Source organism: Camarhynchus parvulus, chromosome 15 (genome assembly GCF_901933205.1).
Source record: "Camarhynchus parvulus chromosome 15, STF_HiC, whole genome shotgun sequence".
Lineage (NCBI taxonomy): Eukaryota > Metazoa > Chordata > Aves > Passeriformes > Thraupidae > Camarhynchus > Camarhynchus parvulus.
Window position 1 is genome coordinate 1,807,240 of NC_044585.1, and position 23,593 is coordinate 1,830,832.

Sequence of the window (23,593 nt, forward strand, 5' to 3'; positions counted from 1 at the left end):
CCCCTCCAATGCCCTAACCCCCCCCCAGTGCCCTAGACCTTCCCATTTCCCCAGAGCCCCCCATTTCCATTCTCCCTCTCTGCCCCAGCCCCCACAATGCCCCATTTTCTCCCATTACCTCAGGTCCCCCACATTCCCCAGCCCCCATTTTCCCCCAATACCCCAGCCCTCCATTTCCAATCCCCTCTCATTTCCCCAGGTCCCCCTATTGCACCAGCCCCCCAATGTCCAAGCCCCCCCTTCTTCATTTACTCCCCATTGCCCCAGACCCCCTAATTATCCCAGATCCCCATTTCCACCCCCATTATCCCAGACCCCCATTTCCAGCCGCTCCCATTACCCCAGACCCCCATTTCAATCCCCCTCATCCTCCCTGCCCCCTTCCCCCCTGGTGCTCCCCTCCTGTCCCATTCTGGGGATCAGAGGGACCGGGATGAGCATGGGGGGATGGGGATGGGATGGGATGGGAATGGGGGAATTCCTATGAGGATGAGGAGCTGTGGGGATGGGGGATGGGGATGGGGGGGTGGTGATGTGGGGGTTTGGGGCATGGGGTGGATGGGGATAGGGAATGGGTGGTGATGAGAATGGGGGTGCTGATGAGGATGAGATGGGGGATGGAGGGAAAGTGCTGGGGCTGGGGGCTGGGGGTGATGAGGATTGATAAAGTAGGGGGGTGTTGAGAGGATGGGGGTGTTGATAAGGTATGAGGGTGTTGAGGAGGATGAGGGTGTGGGCAAGGGGGGCATGGGGATATGGGAAGGTGATGGGCTGGGGGTGATGGGGTTGGGGGTGATGATAATGTTGGGGGAATGATGAGGGGGGTGATGATGAGGATGGGGAGGTGTGGGAGTGATGGGGCCAGGGGTGATGATAAGGTTGGGGGGATGTTGATAAGCTTGGAGGGGTGTGTTGATGGTGATGGGGGTGTTGAGGAGGATGGGGAGGTGTGAGTGTTGGGGTGATGGGGCTGGGGGTATTGATAAGGTTGGGGGGATGTTGATGAGGAGGGGGGGTAGTGATGAGGATGGGGAGGTGTTGGGGTGATGGGGCTGGGGGTGATGAGGCTGGAGGGATGTTGATAAGGTTGGGGGGGTGTGTTGATGGCGATGGGGGTGTTGATAAGGTTGGGGGTGTTGATGAGGATGGGGGTGTGGGCAAGGGTGGGATGGGGATATGGGAAGGTGATGGGATGGGGGTGATGGGGTTGGGGGTGATGATAAGGTTGGGGGGATGTTGATGAGGATGGGGAGGTGTGCGTGTTGGGGTGATGGGGCTGGGGGTATTGATAAGGTTGGGGGGATGTTGATGGGGGGATGATGATAAGGATGGAGAGCTGTGGGTGTGGGGTTGATGGGGCTGGGGTGATGAGGCTGGAAGGATGTTGATAAGTTTGGGGGGGTGTTGATGACGATGGGGGTGTTGATAAGGTTGGGGGATGTTGAGGAGGGGGGTGATTATGAGGATGGGGAGGTGTGGGTGTGGGGGTGATGAGACTGGGGGTGATAAGGTTGGGGGATGTTGATAAGCTTGTGGGGTGTGTTGATGACGATGGGGGTGTTGATAAGGTTTGGGGGGTGCTGAAGATGATGTGGGGGTGCTGATGAGGATGCTGATGTGTGTGTGTGTGGGGGCGATGCGGACGCCGCGGCGCTGCCGGGCCCGGGGGTGCCGGGCCGGGGGTGTGCGGGGGTTCCCGGGCGGAGCGGCGCGCAGCGAGCGCGGCCCCGCGGGCCGGAGCGCGCCGCCCCCGCCCCCGCCCCCGCGCGCCCGGGGGGTAGCGGCGGCGGCGCCGCGCTGACGGCTCGGTGGGCACCGCGATGCTGCGGGCCGCGGCCGAGCGGGGCTGAGCGGCGGCGGGGGCCGGCGAGCGGAGCCGAGAGAAGGGGGGGCCGCGGCGGCGGCGGGCGGAGGGGAGGGCGGGCGGGCGGGGGGGCGGCGAGCGATGGATGAGGACAACATGACGAGGAGCGAGGAGCAGGAGCTGAGTCTGCAGAAGGCGCTGCAGCAGTGCGAGCTGGTCCAGAACATGATCGACATCAGCATCTCCAACCTGGAGGGGCTCCGCACCAAGTGCGCCGCCTCCAACGACCTCACGCAGAAGGAGATCCGCACCCTGGAGGTACGGGCCCGCCGACCCCCAACATCAACACCCCCCATCAGTCTCCCCCACCCCCCGGGCCGCGGCGGGTTCCCCCGCGGCGCTGCGGTGCGCCCGAGTGAGGCTGCGCGCTCTGCAGGTGGCCCCGAGGTGGGTCCGGGACCACCGAACCCGGCTGCCGGCACCCACCGGGGCCGCCCGGCCCCGGCCGCAGCCCCCCGGCATCCCCCGGCATCCCCCGGTATCCCCCGGCATCCCCCGGCCCGGCCGCGTCCCTCCCCCGGCTTCCACCGCCCTGCAGGCGGCATCCCCCGGCCCACCTGCATCCATCCCCGGCCCACCTGCATCCATCCCCGGCCCACCTGCATCCATCCCCGGCCCACCTGGATCTCCCGGCCCACCTACATCCCCTCCCCCTTCCTGCATCCCCCGCCCGGCCCCATCCCTTCCTCCAGGCTCCTGCTCTAGCCGGGCTGCATCCCATCGGCCCACCTGCCCCCCCGCTGCCTGCCTGCATCCCCCCAGCCTGCCTGCATCCCTTTCCTGGACTGCATCCCTTCGGCCCACCTGCATTCCTTCCAGCAGGCAGCATCCCCTCAGCCCATCTGCATCCCTTCCACGGGGCTGCATCCCCTGGGCCTGGCTGAATCCCCTTCCTGGAGCTGCATCCCCTCAGCCCACCTGAATCCCTTCCAGCAGGCTCCAGCTATCCCAGCTGGCTGCATCCCCCTGGCCCACCTGCATCCCCCTGGCCCACCTGCATCCCCCAGCCCACCTGCATCCCCCGGCCCACCTGCATCCCTCCCTCCAGGCAGCAGCCCCCGGCCCAGCTGCCTTCTCCCCTCCCCACCCCTGCCTCCCAGGGGATAAGGCTCCTTTTCGAGTGTGCTGAGCCCCTGCTGGGGTGAATCTGTGGTTCAGCAGGAGGTCGGTGGGCTGGGACAGGCAGGGAACAGCCAGGGATTCCCAGGGCTGAGTGGGATCCCTGCAGCTGGCACAGAGCAGGAGGAGCGAGGCCGTGACCCTGGGGAGATGCCAGCGGGGCTGTGCTGCTGCTGTGGGGGCGGCTGGCGCCGAGCTGGGGCTGTGGGTGGGGGGGTGTCAGAGCCTGATCCCTCTCAGGCCTTTCAGCTGCTCCTGCAGCCCCTCTGTGGGGCAGCTCTTGGCTCTGGACAGGACTGGAGCACCCTGTCCTGCTGCTCCTGCTCCCCAAGCGCTGTGGGAACAATTGGGGCATCACCACGTCACTGCTGTGCCACTCGTGGGGAGATCCCAGGTTTGGGGCGCAGGTCCCTGCTCTGCATCCCGGCTTGTGCTCATTCCCACTCTCATCCTGCTGTCACCTTGATCCCAGCCCTGCCTCATCCCAACTCTGTGTGAGGGGCTGGGAGCTGTTGGTCCTGGAGCAACCTTGGGGCAGGGATAACAGTGGTTTGGGGTGTGCTGGAGACTTTTTGGGATGCACCAGGCTCCAAATCCCCAGGAGAACCTGCCAGGAGGTGCAGGACTCCAGAAGCTCATCCCACATGGAGTGATTGGCCTTGTTGAGATCAGCACTGAGGATTCCCTGTGTCCTATGGACATGGAGGGGAGCAGGGGAGTGTGGTGGAGCAATCCTGGTGGGATGCTCCTTCCCAGCATCCCAGTGCCACTGGAGCAGCCAAACTGGGGCTGGATGAAGGTTTGGAGGTTTTTGGGGGATGCCATCCTGGTGGGAAGCTCCTTCCCAGCATCCCAGTGCCACTGGAGCAGCTCAGATGGGCTGGATGAAGGTTTGGAGGTTTTTAGGGGATGCCATCCTGGTGGGATGCTCCTTCCCAGCATCCCAGTGCCAGGGAAGGATGAAGGGCTGGATGAAGGGTCTGGAGGTTTTTTGGGAGATGTTATCCTACAAATGCTCACAGGGAAGCACCTCTCCAGCCCATATGGATCACTCAGTGCCAGCCACAGGGAACCCTGGCATTGCCATCCCTAAAACACCCCCAAACCAGGAGTTTGGGGTGTTCCAGCCAAGGACATCCCTGCTGACACTCTCTGGTTGTTTTTCACCTCAAACCCAGGGTGATTCCCATGCGGGGGAGTGAATCCAGGGCCACATTCTCGATGCCAGCCCTGGGCTGGCTCCTGGCGTTGTCCTGGGTTGCCACCAGCGTCAGCAGGAGCTCAGCTTGGCCCTGAGTCCCCAAGTCCCCGAGTCTCTGTGGCCCTGAGTCCCTGCTGCCACCACCACATCCCAAGGACGTGGCACAGGCTCCGAGGCCTCGCTCGGTGCCTCTTCCCTTCCCATCTGGTGGCAGCAGAGCTGGGCCGGGCAGTGCCATGGCAAAGGGGGTGGTGACCTGGGATGTGGCACTGGAGACAGTGCCCAGCCCTTGTGTCAGCACGAGCCTGGAATAAAACAGGAGAATCCATGGGGTTTTGGTTCATCTTCATGGGCTAAACATTGATTTTGCTGGATTAATAGAAATTTTTCCCTTCTTTTTTTGTTTTAAGCCACCTTAAGGTAGGCTGAGGTCCCATCCTCCTGAATCCTGCCATGCAGCGTTTTTGGGATGGATACCACGGCTGCAGCCTGGTTCCAGGGGCCATCCTTGGAGATGGGAGGCATTTTGGGTCTGGCTTATGCCTTGGGACAGGTTCCAGTGGGAAGCAAGGCAGCAGCTGGGATAAAACACCTGGAGTGGGAATCGAGACTGGTCTGCTTCCTATGGGGCAGCATCCAGAAGGAGCTGAGTTTTTATCCCTCAGCCCTGGCAGGGCTGTGGAGTTTTATCCCTGCCCAAGCGTGGAAGCTGGGATTTATGGCTCTAAATTTGGGGTTGGGGTGTAAATGTGGATAGGGAAGGTGTGTTCAGTGGAGTTTGGGAACAACAGAAGGAAAATTCGCTCAGAGCTGGGCGATATTCCCAACTGTCCCGCAGCACCGTTCTGTCTGTGGGGTTAAACCCCATCCCAGTGTCAAAATGAGGGTCAGGGCTCCCAGGAACTGGTGGATGGCTCCAGGATCAACACTTCCCTCTCCCTGGGCTGCCCTGCTCCTGCCAGGAACAGGGAACTGTCCCGGGATACTTTTGGCTGCTGTGTGGTGAGGATGGGAAGAGGCTCTGAGGAAAGAGCTGTGGCCATTCCCAAACCTCCACAGGCTCTGGAGATGCTGTTCCAGCACTGGGATTTGCCTGGAGCAGCTGTGGCGGCCCCTGGATCCCTGGCAGTGTCCAAGGCCAGGTTGGATGGGGCATGGAGCAACCTAGGACAGTGGAAGGTGTCCCTGTCCATGGGGTGGAACTGGATGAGCTTCAAGCTCCTTCCAACCCAAACCATTCCATGATTTTGAGATTTTCACTGTCTGAACATGTGGATTCTCTGCTGTCTCACACCATGGGTAAGCACAGTGCACTTCTCCCAGAGCTGGATCCTCTCAGGATGCTGGATGGAGACATTTTGGCTCCTGTATTCCCAGCAAAATCCCCAGGGAACATTTAGCATCTCCTAAAATAAAGGATGAGCAGAGGCAGAAACATCTCACAAGCCCAACAGGACCTTGGGAGAGCCCTGAGAGAGAAAATTGAACCATGGCAAGGAATTCTCCAGCCCCAGGCTGCTCCAGGTGCCTCTGGAATAACGAGCCCCTTGGAGGGAGCCGCTCTGGTCGTGTTTCTTGTCATGGAAAAGGATTTTTAGGGGTGCAGAAGTGAAGTGAGAAGTGGCATGAAGGATGGGATGGGATGGGATGGGATGGGATGGGATGGGATGGGATGGGATGGGATGGACGACGGGACGGGATGGGTGGGTGGGTGGGATGGGAGGGATGGGATGGGATGGGATGGGATGGGGTGGGATGGGATGGGATGGGATCCATGGGATGGGATGGGATGGGATGGGGTGGGATGGACAGGGCATTCCCCACAGCTCATTGGGTGCCAGATGAATGAATGAACTTCCCCCTCCTGGATTTTCCAGCGCCTATCCCGGTCTCCAGACAGGGCCGGTGCTGTCTCCAGCCCGGCTGATGTCAAGGATCCCATTCCAGGGGGGAACAGCCGCCCTCTGGCTCCTTGGAGACCGGCTCGGAACCTGCCGGGGTCGCGGCCGTGCTGGGGTCGGGATGAGCCCAGGGAAATTCCCGCTCGGGGAATTGGGATTGGGAAATCCGGTCCTGCGGAGTGACGCGGAGCGGGGACATCGCTCCTGTGCCCGCAGCCGCCCCCGGGGCGGCAGGGACGCTGTTTCCAAGGAGCTGCGGGGTTCCAGGATCCCCCAAAGATAAGGGAATCCTGGCGGTTTCACTCCTTCATCCCAGAGCATCCCTCCTGCCTTCCCCCCGGGCAGAGCTGCAGCCGGGAGAGGCGCTGGGAAGGTGGGAAAACAACGCCAGCTCCGCAGGAAAATCCAGCATCCGCAGCTGGACCCGCCGCAAATTCCACCCGCAGGAAGGGAGGGATCCGCGGGATTGCCGCCCCTCTCCTTGTGCCCCCTGCCCTCTTCCAGGCGGGGAAACTGAGGCACGGAGGAGGCTGTGCCGCGGCAGGAACGCGGCATTTCCCAAATTTGCTCCGTGCCGCGATGAGCGGGAGGCGGAGCAGCTCCGCAGGGAATTCCCTCCCCTTTGCATCCCCAACAAACCCCCAGAGCCTCTGGATTTTACAGAGGGGGTCTGGGGCTTCTTTTCCCCTGGTTGGAGCAAATCCACGGAGCAGAGCACCTGGGGATCCCAGCGGGGTCCTCTTTGGGGGAAAAAGGACCCCTCCTGTCACTCAAGGGCTCTGTGGGGCTGAGTTTTCCCCACCTGGAAATTAAATTTCCTCCATTCCCCCCCCTCTTCCCCCATTCCCAGCTCACCTCTGCATGCTGGTGGTGGGGGCTGCCCTGTCCCCAGCCCCATTCCCACCCAGGACCCTGATTTTGGCACTGCTGATGCTCACAAATCGCCTTTATTCCCTTTGGGATCCCACCTGGAGAGGCAGAATGGGGAACAGGCTGGGGGCACGATGTGGATTTTTTAGGAATTTCTTTGCCTGGTGTTTTGTGTCCATGCAAGGGCGTTTTTTGGGAGACAGGAGCTGCCTCTGGGTGTGTTCAAAGTGCCTGGGGCTGCTCCAGCTCCAAAAGCCTGGAGTGTGTTTGGGATGTGAGATCCGGGATGATCCTTAAACCTTTGATTGTTTGTTTTGGGAATGTTTTTCTTTAATAATCAGCCCTGGAAGTGGAGCAGGGCTCTGCAGAGCTGAGGGCTCCCTGCAGCCCCCAGGTGTGGATTGGCCTCATTTTTGGCGGTTAGTTTTCAAGAATTAATCTTTGGTAGCCAGCTGAGGATGGGGAGAAGCTGCCAGGGGGTGACAACCCTGTCCTGAGCTCCTGGCAGGGCCCTCACCCACCTGGGGGGTGATTTTGGGGGTGATGGCAACCTGTGATTAATTTCTGAAAATTAACCCCCAAAAATGAGGCAAATCCACACCCGGGGGGCTGCAGGGAGCCCTCAGCTCTGCAGAGCTCTGCTCCACTTCCTGGGCTGATTTTTAAGGAAAAACATTCCCAAAACAAACAATCAAAGGTTTAAGGATCATCCCGGATCTCACATCCCAAACACACTCCAGGCTTTTGGAGCTGGAGCAGCCCCAGGCACTTTGAACACACCCAGAGGCAGCTCCTGTCTCCCAAAAAACGCCCTTGCATGGACACAAAACACCAGGCAAAGAAATTCCTAAAAAATCCACATCGTGCCCCCAGCCTGTTCCCCGTTCAGCCTCTCCAGGTGGGATCCCAAAGGGAATAAAGGCGATTTGTGAGCATCAGCAGTGCCAAAATCAGGGTCCTGGGTGGGAATGGGGCTGGGGACAGGGCAGCCCCCACCACCAGCATGCAGAGGTGAGCTGGGAATGGGGAAGAGTGGGGGGAATGGAGGAAATTTAATTTCCAGGAAAGGGCCGGGAAAGATGGGGAAAGTCCCAAATCCCACCATGGGGGTTCTCCCCTCATCCCTGTATCCCAAAGCAGCCCATATTCCACCCGGCTGTTTTTGGGGTGTGCAGGAGCAGAGGCACAGCACCATCTAGTGCTGCAGGCAACGAGGAATCACCCAGCTGGAAAAGCAGGAGCAGGAAATCCCAGCAGCTTCCCAGCCCTGCTCTGAATTCCCGGGAAAGGAGGGCAGCTTCATTCTGGGAGCTGGGCTGTGGTTGGGAACAGCTCCGGCCTCGGGGTGGGGGGATTTGGGGGATGATCCGAGCAGGGATGGGGCTGCAAAGGAGCAGAGAGGGGAGATGGAGCGAGGAGAGAGGAAGATTTGGGTTGGTGAGGAGGGAATGAGGAGAAAATGCCACGTTCCAGCCTTGGGATGTGATGCTGTGGCTGCTCCCCTTGCCGGGTATTTGTGCGGGGTACAAGAGGGGAATGTGGCATTTGAGGGATGGTTTTGGGGTTCTCAGCATCAAACCTGGGTGTAAGAGTGGGGACTGTGTCCTTTAGGGGTCTCTTGGACCTGAGGCTGAGAGCAGAAATGGGAAAAGTGTCCCGTGGGTGGCTGGGCAGCACTGGGATGGGGCAGCGTTTGTGGGAAAAGTGGGGCCTGTCCCCCTGTCCCCCTCACACCCCCAGGGGTGCCAAGGGCTGCCCACCCCCTGAACGAGAGCCCAGCGCTGGGTTGAGCTGATAAAGGGATTTTTGGGAGGGAAAATTCCCTCTTGGACACCAAACCTCGATGCTCTTGGCTGCAGGAGCGTTTTGTGGCAGAATTTTGAGCCTTGGGATGGGGCAGAGTGAGAGCTGAGCCCCAGCTGCCAGTGGGGGATCCCATGAGGGTTTCTCCTTCTTTCCCAGAGCAAACTGGTGAAGTATTTCAGCCGGCAGCTGTCCTGCAAGAGGAAGGTGGCCCTGCAGGAGCGCAATGCCAAACTGGAGGGCTTCCCCCAGCTCCTGCACTGGTTCCGCATCGTCGACATCCGCAAGGAGGTGATGGAGGTAAGGGCTGGCCATTCCCCTTTCCTTTCCTTTCCTTTCCTTTCCTTTCCTTTCCTTTCCTTTCCTTTCCTTTCCTTTCCTTTCCTTTCCTTTCCTTTCCTTTCCTTTCCTTTCCTTTCCTTTCCTTTCCTTCCTTCCCTTCCTTCCCTTCCCTTCCCTTCCCTTCCCTTCCCTTCCCTTCCCTTCCTTCCCTTCCCTTCCCTTCCCTTCCCTTCCCTTCCTTCCCTTCCTTCCCTTCCCTTCCCTTCCCTTCCCTTCCCTTCCCTTCCCTTCCCTTCCCTTCCCTTCCCTTCCCTTCCCTTCCCTTCCCTTCCCTTTCCCCCTTTTTTTTCCTTTCCCCCTTTTTCCTTCCCCCCTTCTCCTTTTCCCCTTTTTCCTTTTCCCCTTCCCCTTTACCATTTCCTCTTCCCATTTCCCCTTTCCCCCTTCTCCACTTCCCCTTCTCCTTTTCCCATTTTCCCCTTTCCCCTTCTCCCTTTTCCCTTCCCCTTTCCCATTCTCCCTTCCCATTTTCCCTTTCATTCCCCATTCCCATTTTCCCTTTCCTTCCCTTTTTTTTCCTGTGGATTTTTGACCCCACCCAGCAGCGAGGACGCCCTGCTGCTGTCCCCAGTGGGTGTCACACGGACCCCTCTGCACTGGGGACATCCCCCATGTCCCCATCAGTGTCCTCCCGCCACACCCCGGGCTCCTGCAGGTGCAGTGGGGGGGTGGCACCCAAAGGCCATCCCACCTCCAGGGAAAAGGGAATTCTGGAGTGAAGCTCAGGTGCTGCGTGTTCCCACTCAGGGATGGGTTTTTTGGTGCTCCCAGAGGCTGAACTGGGTCTGGATTTACCTAAAATTGTAGAAAAACTGGAGATAAAACTTCAGTTCCTCCAGGTTTTCTTGGAGATTCAGGCGGGAAATGGAGGGGTTTGTGTCCATGGCCTGAAGAGAATGGGTTGTTCCTGAGGTGCAGAGGATGCTCCAGGGGATTTGCTCCTCCTCCCTCGTTCCTGACCCATTCCTCCCTCAGGAGATCGCCCCAGGGCAGCTCAGCCTGGAGGATCTGCTGGACATGACCGATGACCAGGTCTGTGCCACCGTGGAGAAGTTTGGGGCCAACAGCGAGGAGTGCGCCCGGCTGAACGCGTCCCTGTCCTGCCTCCGCAGCGTCCACAAGTCCGGTGAGTGCCCCCTGTCCCCTCAGCCTACCCGGCCTGGGTGCCACCATCCTGCTCTGGGGGCACCGGGAGTGTCATTTTAATGTTGGCAGAGCTGCTGCATCCCTGGGGCTGGCTGGGAATCATTTCCTGCAGGGAACATCTGGAAAAAGGATTTGGGGGTGCTGATGGGCGAGAGCTGGGACCCCAAAACCCCCTGCCCAGGAAAGGAGGGGGGGATTGTGCCCCTCTGCCCCGCTCAGGTGAGACCCCACCTGCAGAGCTGCCCCTGAGTGTGGGGTCCCCAACATCAGGAGGGACCTGGAGCTGCTGGAGTGAGACCAGAGGAGGAGATGCTCCAAGGGCTGGAGCCAGGCAGGGAGAGCTGGGGGTGCTCACCTGGAGAGGAGAAGGCTCCAGGGAGAGCTCAGAGCCCCTTGCAGGGCCTGAAGGGGCTCCAGGAGAGCTGGAGAGGGGCTGGGGACAAGGGATGGAGGGACAGGACCCAGGGAATGGCTTCCACTGCCAGAGGGCAGGGATGGATGGGATGTTGGGAATTAGGAATTGTTCCCTGGCAGGGTGGGCAGGCCCTGGCACAGGGTGCCCAGAGCAGCTGGGGCTGCCCCTGGATCCCTGGCAGTGCCCAAGGCCAGGCTGGACATTGGGGCTGGGAGCACCTGGGACAGTGGGAGGTGTCCCTGCCATGGCAGGGGTGGCACTGGGTGGGGGCCTCTCCAAACCCAGTCCATTCTGTGACTCTTACAGGGTCCCCTGACCCCCTGTGCCTGCAGCAGCTCGGTCAGGAGCCTCAGGGGAGAAAAGCTCGGGGCAGCTCCAGCATCGCCTCCCGGCTGGCTCGGAGCGGAGCCCCCATTCCCTGACCCCTTCCCAGCGACTGCCCCAGCCCCACCCGCCCTTCCCAGTGCTGGATATGCAGTTCCCGGTGTCTGTGCTGTTCCCGGTGCTGTGTGTGCGGTTCCCGGTGCTGTGCGGTTCCCGGCGCTGGATGTGCGGTTCCCCGTTCTGAGCGGTTCCCGGTGTCTGTGCTGTTCCCGGTGCTGTGTGTGCGGTTCCCGGCGCTGTGTGTGCGGTTCCCGGTGCTGTGCGGTGCGAGCTGCGCTGCTGCTCCCCGGGCGGTGGCAGCAGAGCTCCGCTCTTCAATCGCTGCCGGAGCCGCTCCGGCTGCAGCTGCGCCGGTACCGGGAGCAGAGCGGGGCCGGGGCTCGGGGGATGCGGCAGGGGCTGGGCAGGGTCCGGCTGTGCTGGCACCGTGTCCCAGCCGAGCCTTGATGGGTCACAACAGAACCGTTTGGGTTGGGAAAGAACCTTTTGGAGCGAGTCCAGCCAATCCCCAGCACTGCCAAGGCCAGCACTGCCCCACGTCCCCGAGTGCCACATCCACACGGGTGTTCAATCCCTCCAGGGATAGGGGACTCCAGCACTGCCCTGACCACCCTTCCCATGAAGGAATTATCCCAAAATCCACCCTGCCCCTGCCCTGGCCCAGCCTGAGGCCGTTCCCTCTGCTCCTGTCCCTGTTCCCTGGAGCACAGCCCGACCCCCCCGGCTGTGCCCTCCTGGCAGGAGCTGTGCAGAGCCACAAGGGCCCCCTGAGCCTCCTTTGCTCCAGGCTGAGCCCCTTCCCAGCTCCCTCAGCCTCTCCTGGGGCTCCAGCCCCTTCCCAGCTCCATTCCCTGCCCTGGGCATTTCCCAGCCCCTCTGGCACAGCCCATCCCCGTGGAGGGCAGCACAGAACCCGTGCTGTGGTGCCAGCTCGGGAAGGTCACTGCCAGCACAGGAGGTGGCTCTGGGGCAGCAGCAAACCCCGTGATTTGGGGACCCCAGACCCCCAGATTTGGGGACCCCAGACCCCTCTGTCTGGCTGCTGTCCCCTCCAGAGGGGCTCCTCCAACACAGCTGCACCCCAGGGTTTGGGAGGCTGGGAATGAGCCCTGCTGGGCTTTGCAGGTGCAGAGCAGCCCTTGGGGACAGCAAGGGACACGGTTTCAAGGAGGGGCAGCTTTGGGGGCCCAGCAGTGTCCTCAGAGCACGGAATGTCCCAGAGAGGGATCCCAGCTCCAGCATGGAGAGACCCAGGCCACATCCACCAGTTCTGGATCCTCTCCTGCGTGGCGCAGAGTGGCAGTGCCACCCCGTGCTGGGGACAGTGGCACTGGGGCGAGGTGGGGCTGTCTGAGCCCAGCCTGCCATTCCCTAGGGAGCATCCCCCCACTCCAGCTCCCCAAACCCAGCTCCTGCCTCCCTTCCCTTGGCATTTCCATGAGCTCTCCCTGTTATTTGAGCGAGGGCGGCGGTGCCTCCCTGGGAGCCCCGGGAGAGCTCTCAGCTACTCTTTGTCCAAACACCTCTGACTTTTAAAGGCTGCTCCACACAAATTCCACTCTCTCCTCTGCCCTCCCGGCCCAGGGAATTCCCTGCTTTGGAAAATCCACCTTGGCCTTTGGCTGGGCAGCTGCAGGAAGCTACTCTGGTTCCTCTGGAGTTTTCTGGCTGGAGGAGATGGAAGGAGGAGGAGATGGAAGGAGGAGGAGATGGAAGTACCGGAGGTCTGTGGGATGCTGCTGCTCCATTTGCTCCCTAATGGGGCAGCTGATGGGGCTGCCAGCATTCCTGGTGGTCCATTGGATCCCAGCAGGAGAGAGCCAGGCAGGCAGGGAGTGTTTGTGTTTCCCGTTTAGCTCCATCCATCACGCACTGCTCTGGCTGCTCTGTCCCTCCGGCATTGCTGGGATGCTGCCTTGGCCATTCCTGCTCTGCCAGAGCTGGATCTGGTTCCTTGGAAATTCCAGCTGCTGTGGGTCTGTGCCATGCTGGACATGCATTGTCCCATGGATGACACAACCTTGGGGACAGGGAGGTGACCTGAGGGGCGCATGCAGGAGCTCCCAGGCAGTGGAGGAGACCAAATCTCCCTGAATTTCTGGAGGATTTGGGTGTGGGAAGCTCCACCTGTGACACCAGATGGGCTCCCTGTTCCCTGCCTCTGCCAAGCCAACGGCTCCATCCCAGGAATTCCCCCTCTTCACCCCCTGGGAGAGCAGGAGCAAAGTCCCCACCCCTCTCCTGCCTGCAGGGAGTTGGGAACAGTGGGATTTCTGGCCAGGGAAGGGCAGGATGCTCCCTGGGTGCCCTGGGCTCAGGGTGGGCAGTGGGAGTCCATCATCCCACCCAGCTCCAGATTCCCTACGGTCCAGGCAGTGTGTTTTGGTGGGGTGTGGGATTGGGATGGGCAGACAGCACTGCTGGGACCTTCACAATGTCCCCCTGGGCTGTTGGGGACTGGGCAGTGATGGGGTTGTGGCTCTGGGGTGCACTAAGGGGGTGCTGTGCTGCTTTTATCCATCCATCCATCCATCCATCCATCCATCCATCCATCCATCCATCCATCCATCCGTCCGTCCGTCCGTCCGTCCATCCCTCCATCCATCCATCCATCCATCCATCCATCCATCCATCCATCCATCCATCCATCCATCCATCCATCCATCCATCCATCCATCCATCCATCCATCCATCCATCCGTCCGTCCGTCCATCCCTCCATCCATCCATCCATCCATCCATCCATCCATCCATCCATCCATCCATCCATCCATCCATCCACCCATGCATCCATCCATCCCCATCCATCCATCCATCCATCCATCCATCCATCCATCCATCCATCCATCCATCCATCCCTCATCCACCCATCCATCCATCCATCCATCCATCCCTCATCCATCCATCCATCATCCATCCATCCATCCATCCATCCATCCATCCATCCATCCATCCATCCATCCCTCATCCATCCATCCATCCATCCATCCATCCATCCATCCATCCATCCATCCATCCATCCATCCATCTGCTGGATTCCAGGGATTTGGAGCTGCTGGCTGGCTCCATGGCTCTGTGACAGTGAGGTTGGCCAGCCCTGAGGAGCTCTCTGGCAGTTTTTGGGATGTGGATAGAAAAGCATCCCAGGACAGCAGTGATGCTTTTTGGATGCAGTGTTGGGATTTTAGATCCATTGAGATATGACAACCCCCCCAAAGAAGCGCCAGATGCACCAACTGCCTCAGAAACACCTTTAAATCTGTATTTTAGCTGCATTTTATCTCCTTGTGAATCAATACATTGTCCTCATCCCAAAAATGTAATTAATGAACAAGTTGCATCCTCCTTAAAAGCTGGAATTCCTTGGCAGGAGCCGCAGCGGCCGATTCCGAGTCGCCAAGATTTGTATTCATAAAGCAGGAATGAGGTTCAGCATTAACCTTCCCCATCCATCTTTATTTATTGAGCCGTTAATTAGAAGCCTTTAATTTCCCAGGCTGCCCTTGCCTGGGCAGGGAGCTGGAGGCTGTTTCATGGAGATGGATTTGGCTGGGATGGGCTTGGAAAAGGAGGCGCTTCCCAAGCCGAGCATCCCGGGGGCAGCAGGGAAAACCCCAGTGTTGTCAGGGTCCCCAGGATGAGGTGAGAGATGAGAATTCGATTCCAAGCTCTCAGAAGGCTGATTGATTATTTTATGATATTATATTAAAAGAAATTATATATTAAAACTATACTAAAAAAAGAAAGGAGACATCCGAAGGCTGGACAAGAATGAATAATAAAAACCCTTGACAGACTCAGAGAGTCTGACACAGCCGGACTGGGATTGGTCATTAATTAAAAACAATTCACATGCTGGGGAAACAATTCTCCAAATCACATTCCAAAGCAGCAGGGAGAACAGGGAAAAGCTGGAGAACAGGGAGAAGCTGAAGCTTCCCAACTTCCCAGGAGGAGAAATCCTGGTGAAGGGATTTTTTATAAAATATCACAGTGACACCCGGAGCATCCCCTAAATCAGAGTGTGGCAAATCCACATTCACCCCCCTGCTTTGTGGGGTTAACAAGGATTGGGTTTTCCTGGGATCCTTGGCAATGGGGTTTGGTTTTGGGGTTTGATCTCGGAGAGGGATTAATTGAATATTAAAAATATTAATAGAGTGGAGCTGTGGCTGCAGGAGTTGATGGGCTGTGACTGCTGGGGGATGTGCGCAGGTTTTTAAGTGTCCTCCCGGGAAAAATGAGCTGGAATGGAATCTTGATGAGCCCTGGGAAGGCTGAGGGTGGCTTGGGGACAGCGTGGGGTCAGGCAGGGTCGGGAGCAGTGAGGGAAAAGCAGGAAAATCCCGGATTGGAGGGAATTTGGGGGCTGTGCTGGTGTGGTGGACAGGAGGGAAGGGTTGACCTCCCTGATATCCCCGTGCTGCCAAGCTGGGGATTCCAGAGTCCATTCCAGAGCCTGCTATCCTGGCATGTGGGTGCTGGGGCTGTGGGGGTTCCCAAAAAAACCCTGAGCATCCCAAAATGTCCAGTTTGGAGCTGCTTTTGGGAAGGGAAGGAGCACTGGGAGCATCCCCAGGAGCAGCTGGGCTGCCTCGGCAGCTCCCGTGGGAATTATTGCCAGCCTTTCATTTTTAGGAAAACAAAGAAAACCTTGCTCTTTGTGGTTTGGGACAGGTGGGATTTTTTCCATTTTGGATCCATGAGCTGCATCCCAGCGCTGCCTCCTCTTCCCAGGAGTTTGTTTTCATGTCAGTTTTGAATGGAGAGGTTTGGGGAAAGTTTCCCTGCTGCAATGGGGCAGAGGAGGGATCTGAGAGGATTAATGAAGCCAAATTCACCCAAAGGGAGCAACCACAGGGACAGGAGAGGTGGCCCCTGGGATTGGGGGATGGCTGTGGCTGATATCCAAAAAAGAATATAATTATTATTAAATAAATACGATTATATTATATAATTATATTATATATAATTATATAATAAAATATACATTATATTATCTAGTGTATATAATATACTATCTCATATCTCTTCTCTATTCTCTAATATTATATTACAATATATAATATATAATAAATAATATTATTTATTATATATGTATATATATATACATATAATATATATAATATATATTATATGTATTCATATATACAATTATATATGTATAATAAATATAATTATATTATATATAGTCTTAATATATAAATATATAAATAAATATATTAAAAATATAGAAACAATACAGAAAGAAATAATTCATATATATAATATATTAAAGAAATACCATATATTTAATATATATAATATATTGAATATATATGTATATTTAATACATATATTAAATATGTGTATATATATACATATGTAAATATATATGTAAATATATATATGTATATTTAATATATATGTATATATATGTAAATATATATGTATATGTAAATATATATGTATATTTAATATATGTATAAAATATATTAAAGAAATACTGTATATTCGAATATATAACAATTAATAAATGATATTTATTAAATATATTATTAAATAAAATATTATGATATATAATATTTGGGGTCCAAACAAAACAAGGAAGTTTTGGGGAGCACTCAGGCGGCCAATCTGGGGACAAACGGGACAGAGGGGACTTTCCCTCCCTCCCAGCGCTTTTCCAGGCGGGAATCAGAGCGGCAGCAGCCGCGGGGAGCGGAATCCTCCCGTCTCTAGCAGCCTTCGGAGCCCGAGCAGCTTTGGGATATTTTTGTTGTTTTTTCCTCCCTTAAGCGCATTCCCGGTTTAAGCTGATCCCGTCTCGCTACTTGCCGCCTTCCCCTCTGGAATTACGTTCTCCCGGTTGTTTTCAGTCCGGACCCGGGGTGGTTTTTATTCCCGGGGCGCAGGGAGATCCTCTCCCCATCTTCATTAACACCGCTAATTAGCGCCCGGCCGGCTCGGAGTTATGCAAATCAAGGAGAGGGAAGCGGCCAATGGGAAGGGCAGGATTTGCATAGGCGCGCGGTCATTTGCATAGCTGATATTTTTCAGCATTCTTTTTTGCAAATATTTTTATCATTCTTATTTTTAGTTTTATTTCTTTTTATTTATTCATCGTTCTAATTAATTATTTTATTTTTAAGCATTGATAGTTTTTATTTCTTTTAACTTCTTATTTTTTAATTAATTTTAATTTACAACATTTTTACTTCTTACTTTTCATTTCTTGTACTTCTTATTCATTCTAATTATTTTTTTTTTTTTTTAGAGTTTTAAATTATTTTTAAACTTTATTTATTTTGATGTATTTTTATTTTCAGTTAATTTAAAACCTTTTAATTATTGTTTTAATTATATTTTATTCTGATCAATTTATTTTAATTTTGAAAACTTTAATTAATATTATTTTGTTTACTTTAATTTTATATTCATTCTAATGAATTCATTTTAATTTTTAAGGTTTTTAATATTCTTTTAATTTTTATTCTTCTGTTGATACATTTTTTAATATTTCACAATTATTTAGGAATTGTGTATTGTTGTTTAAAAAATATTTTACAATTATCTGGGAATTTTTTTCCTGGTAATTTTTTCATATTTTACAATTATTTTGGCCTTTTTTATCAGTTATTTTGATGTTGTGCTCTGAGAAAATGACTCCAGCAAACTGCTCATGCTCCATCCTCCACCCCTTGACTCAAAGCTTTTTTTCAACCCAAACTTTTCATTTCTCAAGCTGGAGCCTGAACTGGAACATTCCCATGGAAAGCCTGGAGTGAGGGGAGAGGATCCAATTCCCAACCCAGGCACGGAGGGGGAAGGAGGAATTTGGAAAATGAGATTTGGGTTTTCCTTGGTGGGGGCAACCAAAAGGCCTCAGCCGAGGGGCCTTGAGCTGGGATCAAGGACCAGATTCCTCCTGGATCATCCCCGGGGTGCTCCAAGGTGCTGCTTGGCTCCTGGTGCTGATGGATAATTAGGAGTGGAGAGGAGGCTCTGTTAATTACAGCCCCCTCGTTATGGGAGTGAGATGGGGGCTCAGCCTGGGCCAGGTGAGGGGTGTCACCATCCCAGTGCCACCATCTGGGGTGGCAGCAGGAGATGGTGATGGTGGGGACACGTGGGGACACCTCCACCCCTGGAAATCCCTCTGTTGGACTGGTGAGGCTCCACAGTGGGATCTCCAGAGCAGCTGTGGCTGCCTCTGCATCCCTGGAATGTCCCAGGCCAGGTTGGACAGGGCTTGGAGCAGCCTGGGACAGTGGGAGGTGTCCCTGCCATGGCAGGGGTGGCACTGGATGATCCTGTGGGAATCTCTGTGGTCTTCAGGTCACCCATCCCTCTGCTCTGGAGCCAGGCTGGGAGAGCTGGGGGTGCTCACCTGGAGAGGAGAAGGCTCCAGGGAGAGCTCAGAGCCCCTTGCAGGGCCTAAAGGGGCTCCAGGAGAGCTGCAGAGGGACTGGGGACAAGGGATGGAGGGACAGGACACAGGGAATGGCTCCCACTGCCAGAGGGCAGGGATGGATGGGATATTGGGAATTGGGAATTGTTCCCTGGCAGGGTGGGCAGGCCCTGGCACAGGGTGCCCAGAGCAGCTGGGGCTGCCCCTGGATCCCTGGCAGTGCCCAAGGCCAGGCTGGACACTGGGGCTGGGAGCAGCCTGGGACAGTGGGAGGTGCCCCTGCCCAGAGATAAGAGGATCCTAAAGGTCCTTTCCCACCCAAACCATTCCAAGATTCTGTAACACAGAGAAGATTTTTGCTGGGATGCAGCGCCAGCATCGAATCAATCATGGAACAGTTGGGTTGGAAGGAACCTTTAGGATCATCCCATTCCATGGCCAGGGACACCTTCCACCCAACCAGGCTGCTCCCAGCCCCATCCACCCCACAAACCCTCCCGGGGATGGGACCTTTAACCCCTGCAGTGCTGATCAGAGAATCCCTGTGACGGTGTTCACAGAGGTCTCAGGCTGAGGGAAGAGAGGGGGATCTGACTCCATGTTTCAGAAGGCTTGATTTATTATTTTATGATATATATTATATTAAATCTATACTAAAAGAATAGAAGAAAATGATCTCATCAGAAGGTTAGCTAAGAATAGAATAGGAAAGAATGATAACAAAGGTTTGTGGCTTGGACTCTCTGTCCGAGCCAGCTGGGCTGTGATTGGCCATTAATTACAAACATCCAACATGGGCCAATCACAGATGCACCTGTTGCATTCCCCAGCAGCAGATAATCAATGTTTACATTTTGTTCCTGAGGCCTCTCAGCTTCTCAGGAGGAAAAATCCTAAGGAAAGGATTTTTCATGAAAAGATGTCTGCGACAAACCCCCACCGTCCGCCGCCCCTCACGGCCGTGTCTCTGTGCCCTCTCCAGGCGGGAGCCTCTCCAAGCAGGACTGGACCATCCAGTGGCCGAGCACGGAGCCGGGCAAGGAGAACAGCCCGGGCTGCCCCAGCGCGGAGCCGGTGCCCTGGGGCAGGACGCACCCGAGCCCCAAGGTACAACCCAAGTGCGGGCAGCACCACTGCCACGCCGGCTCGTCCCACGGCCCCATGTACACGCACGTGGACCGCCTGACCGTGGAGGGGCACCCGGGGCTGTGCCCGCCGCTGGAGTCCGGGCACCGCTCGCTGCCGCCGTCCCCGAGGCAGCGACACGCCGCGCACACCCCCCCGCGCACCCCCAACATCGTCACCACCATGACCCCGCCGGGGACCCCCCCCGTGCGCCGCAGGAACAAACTGAAGCCCCCCGGGACGCCCCCGCCCTCCTCGCGGAAGCTGATCCACCTCATCCCGGGGTTCACGGCGCTGCACCGCAGCAAATCCCACGAGTTCCAGCTGGGGCACCGCGTGGATGAGGCGCACACCCCCAAGAAGTTTTTCCTCGGTTCTGGGGGGGCCCTCATCCCAGCCCGGAAAAAATTTTTCCCTAAATAATGTGTTCATTGTTGGTGCCGCCGGGATGCTGGGGGGGGCATTGGGTGGGTCCCACCCCACAACAAAAAAGGGCGCGGGGGGGAAACCTCATCCCAGCGCCTTGGGGAAAGGACTTTTATCCCTAAATAATGTGTCTCGTTTGGAGGTTTTGTGTGGCAATTCCTTTTTGCAGCTCCTTGTAGTGGGGTGTTGTGGGATGGTGTCGGATCTGCTCCCCGGGATCTCATTTTGGGGTGGATGAGGCGCACACCACCAAGTAAGCAGTGCCCCGGCTGCTGCTGTGTGTTGGGGAGGATAAACCTCATCCCAGCGCCTTAGGAAAGGGATATTTATCCCTAAATAATGTGTCTCATTTGGAGGTTTTGTGTGGAAATTCCTTTTTGCAGCTCCTTGCAGGGGAATGTTGTGGGATGGTGTTCTGCTCCCCCGGGATCTCATTTTGGGAGTGGTGTCGGTTCTGACTCCCCAGGACCTCATTTGTTCTTTGGGGTTGTGGTGTGGTTTTTTGGGGTTAGGGATTGTGGGATGGTTGCGGGGATGGGGAGCGGGGATGGTGTGGGATGGGGTTCTGCTCCCCCGGGACCTCATTTTGGGGTGGGTGGGGAGCACCCAGGGGCTCCAGGATTGCTGCTGGCAATGTGGGATGAGAGGAGGGCTGGATTTTCCAGCTGCTGCACGGGAATGGCCGTGAGAGCTGCGTGGGGGGAATGAGTGCACGCCGGAGAGAGACGGGAATGATCACCTTCCAGCTGGAAAGTGGATATGTGGATTTATAAATCCTCATGGAGAGGAGTTTGTGTTCTGGAGACCCCTCGGGATCTTTTCCATCCAGCCTCTGCCGCATCCGCGGCTCCTGCTCTGCGGCTCCGCTGCCGGCAGAGGCTGCTGCTGTGCAGGGAAAGGATTCCCTGGCACCCCTACATTCCCTCCCCATCCCTTTCCACCCCTCTCGGTGGCCCTGCTCGGAAAACCTTTCTCCTGCCACGGCACGGGGTGGCAGAGGGGACTCGTGGCCACTTTGGGACATCACCTCCCCTCCCTGAGGGTGTTTCGGGATGGAGCTGGTCCAAAGCAGGATCCCAGGACAAACTGCTCTTTTCGTCCCCAAATTCGGGGTTCTGGAGGATAACAAGGATCCTGGGAAGGGTCCCCTGAGGGCTGTGAGGGAGCAGGGATGCCCTGGCACAGCACAGCCCCTCTGGGCTCTCTGCGGTGTTTGGGCAGCTCCAGCTGGGACACGGGAAGGGTTAAATCCACACTGAGGCGCTCCCAGTGCCCGACCTGGAGCTGCCCTTGTTGGGTAGAGGGAACCAGCGCGGGTTTGGGGGTGGCAGATGTGTCTGGTGGCCTCAGCGTGGCTGTGTCAGTTGTCCCCCGGGCTGTGGTGAGGGTGATCATCCACCCTCCTTTTCCCCTGAGCTGGGAATTTTTGGTCTCCAAAGGCTTTTAGCTTTTGGGAACAAAGCCGTTTCAGCTGGAAATGCCTCCTGGAAGGCCACCCTCGCCCTCGTGCTCAGGCACGGGAGAAGTGTTGGCTTTGCTGGGTCCCCAGGAGCATCCCCGCGTTCCTGGAGCCGCCTCTCCCTCCTCCCGCTTTTCTCGGCATTCCAGCCCCAATCCATGCTCTGCCCTCAGCTGGAGAGGGTCTCACCGAGGGCAGAGCTCGCCCTGTTTGATCCCTGGGTTGGTCTCTGGGTATTCCCTGATGATCCTGAGCTGAAATTGCCGGGCAGCACCGGGAAGGGAGCGCTGGAGACGCTGGGAAAGCTGGATGGAGTCAGGCGGGGATCACAGGAATCGAGGGTTGGGCTGGAAGGAGTTAAAGCTCGTGTCATTCCAAGGGCAGGGACACCTTCCAGCACTCGTGGTCACCCTGACCTGGAGCTGGACACCGTGGAATCTTCTGGCCACTGATTCCCCAGGGAGGGGAGGGGGTGCCTGGAATTCCCTGCGAAGGGAAGGAGATGGAAATGTCACACGGGGTGACACAAGCACACAGTGATGTCCCCTCTGCCTTCATCCCTCTCCACATTCCTGGCACAGGGTGCCCAGAGCAGCCGGGGCTGCCCCTGGATCCCTGGAATGTCCCAGGCCAGGTTGGATGGGGTTTGGAGCAGCCTGGGACAGTGGGAGGTGTCCCTGCCATGGCAAGGGTGGCACTGGGTGGAATTTAAGGTCCCCACCACCCCAAACCATTCCATGATTCCTTTCCCTGACTGCAGCCAGTTCTCCCAGTGCCTCCAGTGCTCCCTTCCCAGTGGTGCTGGGCAATTTCAACTCCTGATTAGGGAATTAATCAAGGGAAGAGCCAATATTGACAGGGCCCCGTTGTGCTCCAGGGGCTGCTGCGCCGGGGTGGATCCGGATTCCTGCAAACCTCTTGGAGAAGCAGGGAACTTCATTTTCTCTAATGGCACTTAATGATTTTGCAGGAGACAACCACTAAATCCTGCCTGCTAATCCCATTAGTGCTTCGGGATTGTAATTAGTGCATTAAAGAGGCAGCTTCTTCTTTTTTCCCTCTTTTTTTTCCAACACAGCCCTGCTGGAGTGGAAGTTGTTTATTAGCCTGGATGAGGTGGAAAAAATGCCTGGCACAGATAAAAAGTGGATTAAAATTGAAATATTTTCTGGCTCTTCTCAGCTAATTGTTATTTTATGGCCGTGGAATTTGAGGATGGGGTTTTTTTAACGCCACACTTTTACTGTGTCCCTGAAGTCCGAGTCCTCTGTGCCTCCTGCAGGAGGGAGCTCATCCCTGGAGGAGGATTTGGAACCTGCCCTGATCAACCCCTCCTGGTTTTAGTTGTGCCTCTGGGCCCTCGGGTTGCTTTGGATTGGAGCTTTTTGTTCTCTGTCCTGTTCCAGCATGGAAGGAGGGGCTGGACATGGAGAGCTGAGAGTTTGAGGACACTCCTGGGGATCCCAAGTGCTGGGCGGGATCTCCTGGAGTGATTTGGGGTGGAGATTTAACCCCATCCTGCCTGGTCTCTGCAAGGACCCTTCTGAGACCCTCCCAGGAGGGAGGTTGGTGTCCCTCAGGCTGATTTATGGAATGGTTTGGGAGGGAAGGGACATTAAGGACCATCTTGTGCCACCCCTGCCATGGCAGGGACACCTCCCACTGTCCCAGGGTGCTCCCAGCCCCAATGTCCAGCCTGGCCTTGGGCACTGCCAGGGATCCAGGGGCAGCCCCAGCTGCTCTGGGCACCCTGTGCCAGGGCCTGCCCACCCTGCCAGGGAACAATTCCTAATTCCCAATATCCCATCCAGCCCTGCCCTCTGGCAGTGGGAGCCATTCCCTGTGTCCTGCCACTTATCCAAAATCCCTTTATCTCCTCCCCAGCTCAGGATGGGGTGAAAGGGGCTCTGGCATGACTTTGGCAGAAGGAGGAATCTCTGTCCCCATGAGCTGTGGGTTGGGATTGATGGAGTGGAGCCCTCAGGGTTCTCTGAGGCTGCTCCCCCCATATTTTTCCACCTTGGCACAGACAGAAAATAAACCAGCACCATTTATTTGTGACAGCAGCGGCGGCGACCGCGTCCCTCCCGAGCAAGGCCACCTTGTACTGCTTGATTCCCGATGACAGCTCATAAACTCCTTTGAATGT

General features: G+C 56.3%; 1 protein-coding gene across 3 annotated transcripts in view; it reads left to right on the forward strand.

Annotated features, from left to right (window-relative positions):
• Nucleotides 1-1,945: 1,945 nt before the first annotated feature.
• KSR2 (kinase suppressor of ras 2) overlaps nt 1,946-23,593 on the forward strand; it is an 86,851-nt gene continuing 65,203 nt past the window's right edge. For all 3 annotated transcript variants that reach the window (XM_030958929.1, XM_030958930.1, XM_030958931.1), the window contains exons 1-4: nt 1,946-2,122; nt 8,918-9,058; nt 10,076-10,226; nt 19,417-19,918. In XM_030958929.1, coding sequence (XP_030814789.1) covers nt 1,946-2,122; nt 8,918-9,058; nt 10,076-10,226; nt 19,417-19,918 — 971 coding nt within the window. The remainder of the gene's footprint in view (nt 2,123-8,917; nt 9,059-10,075; nt 10,227-19,416; nt 19,919-23,593) is intronic.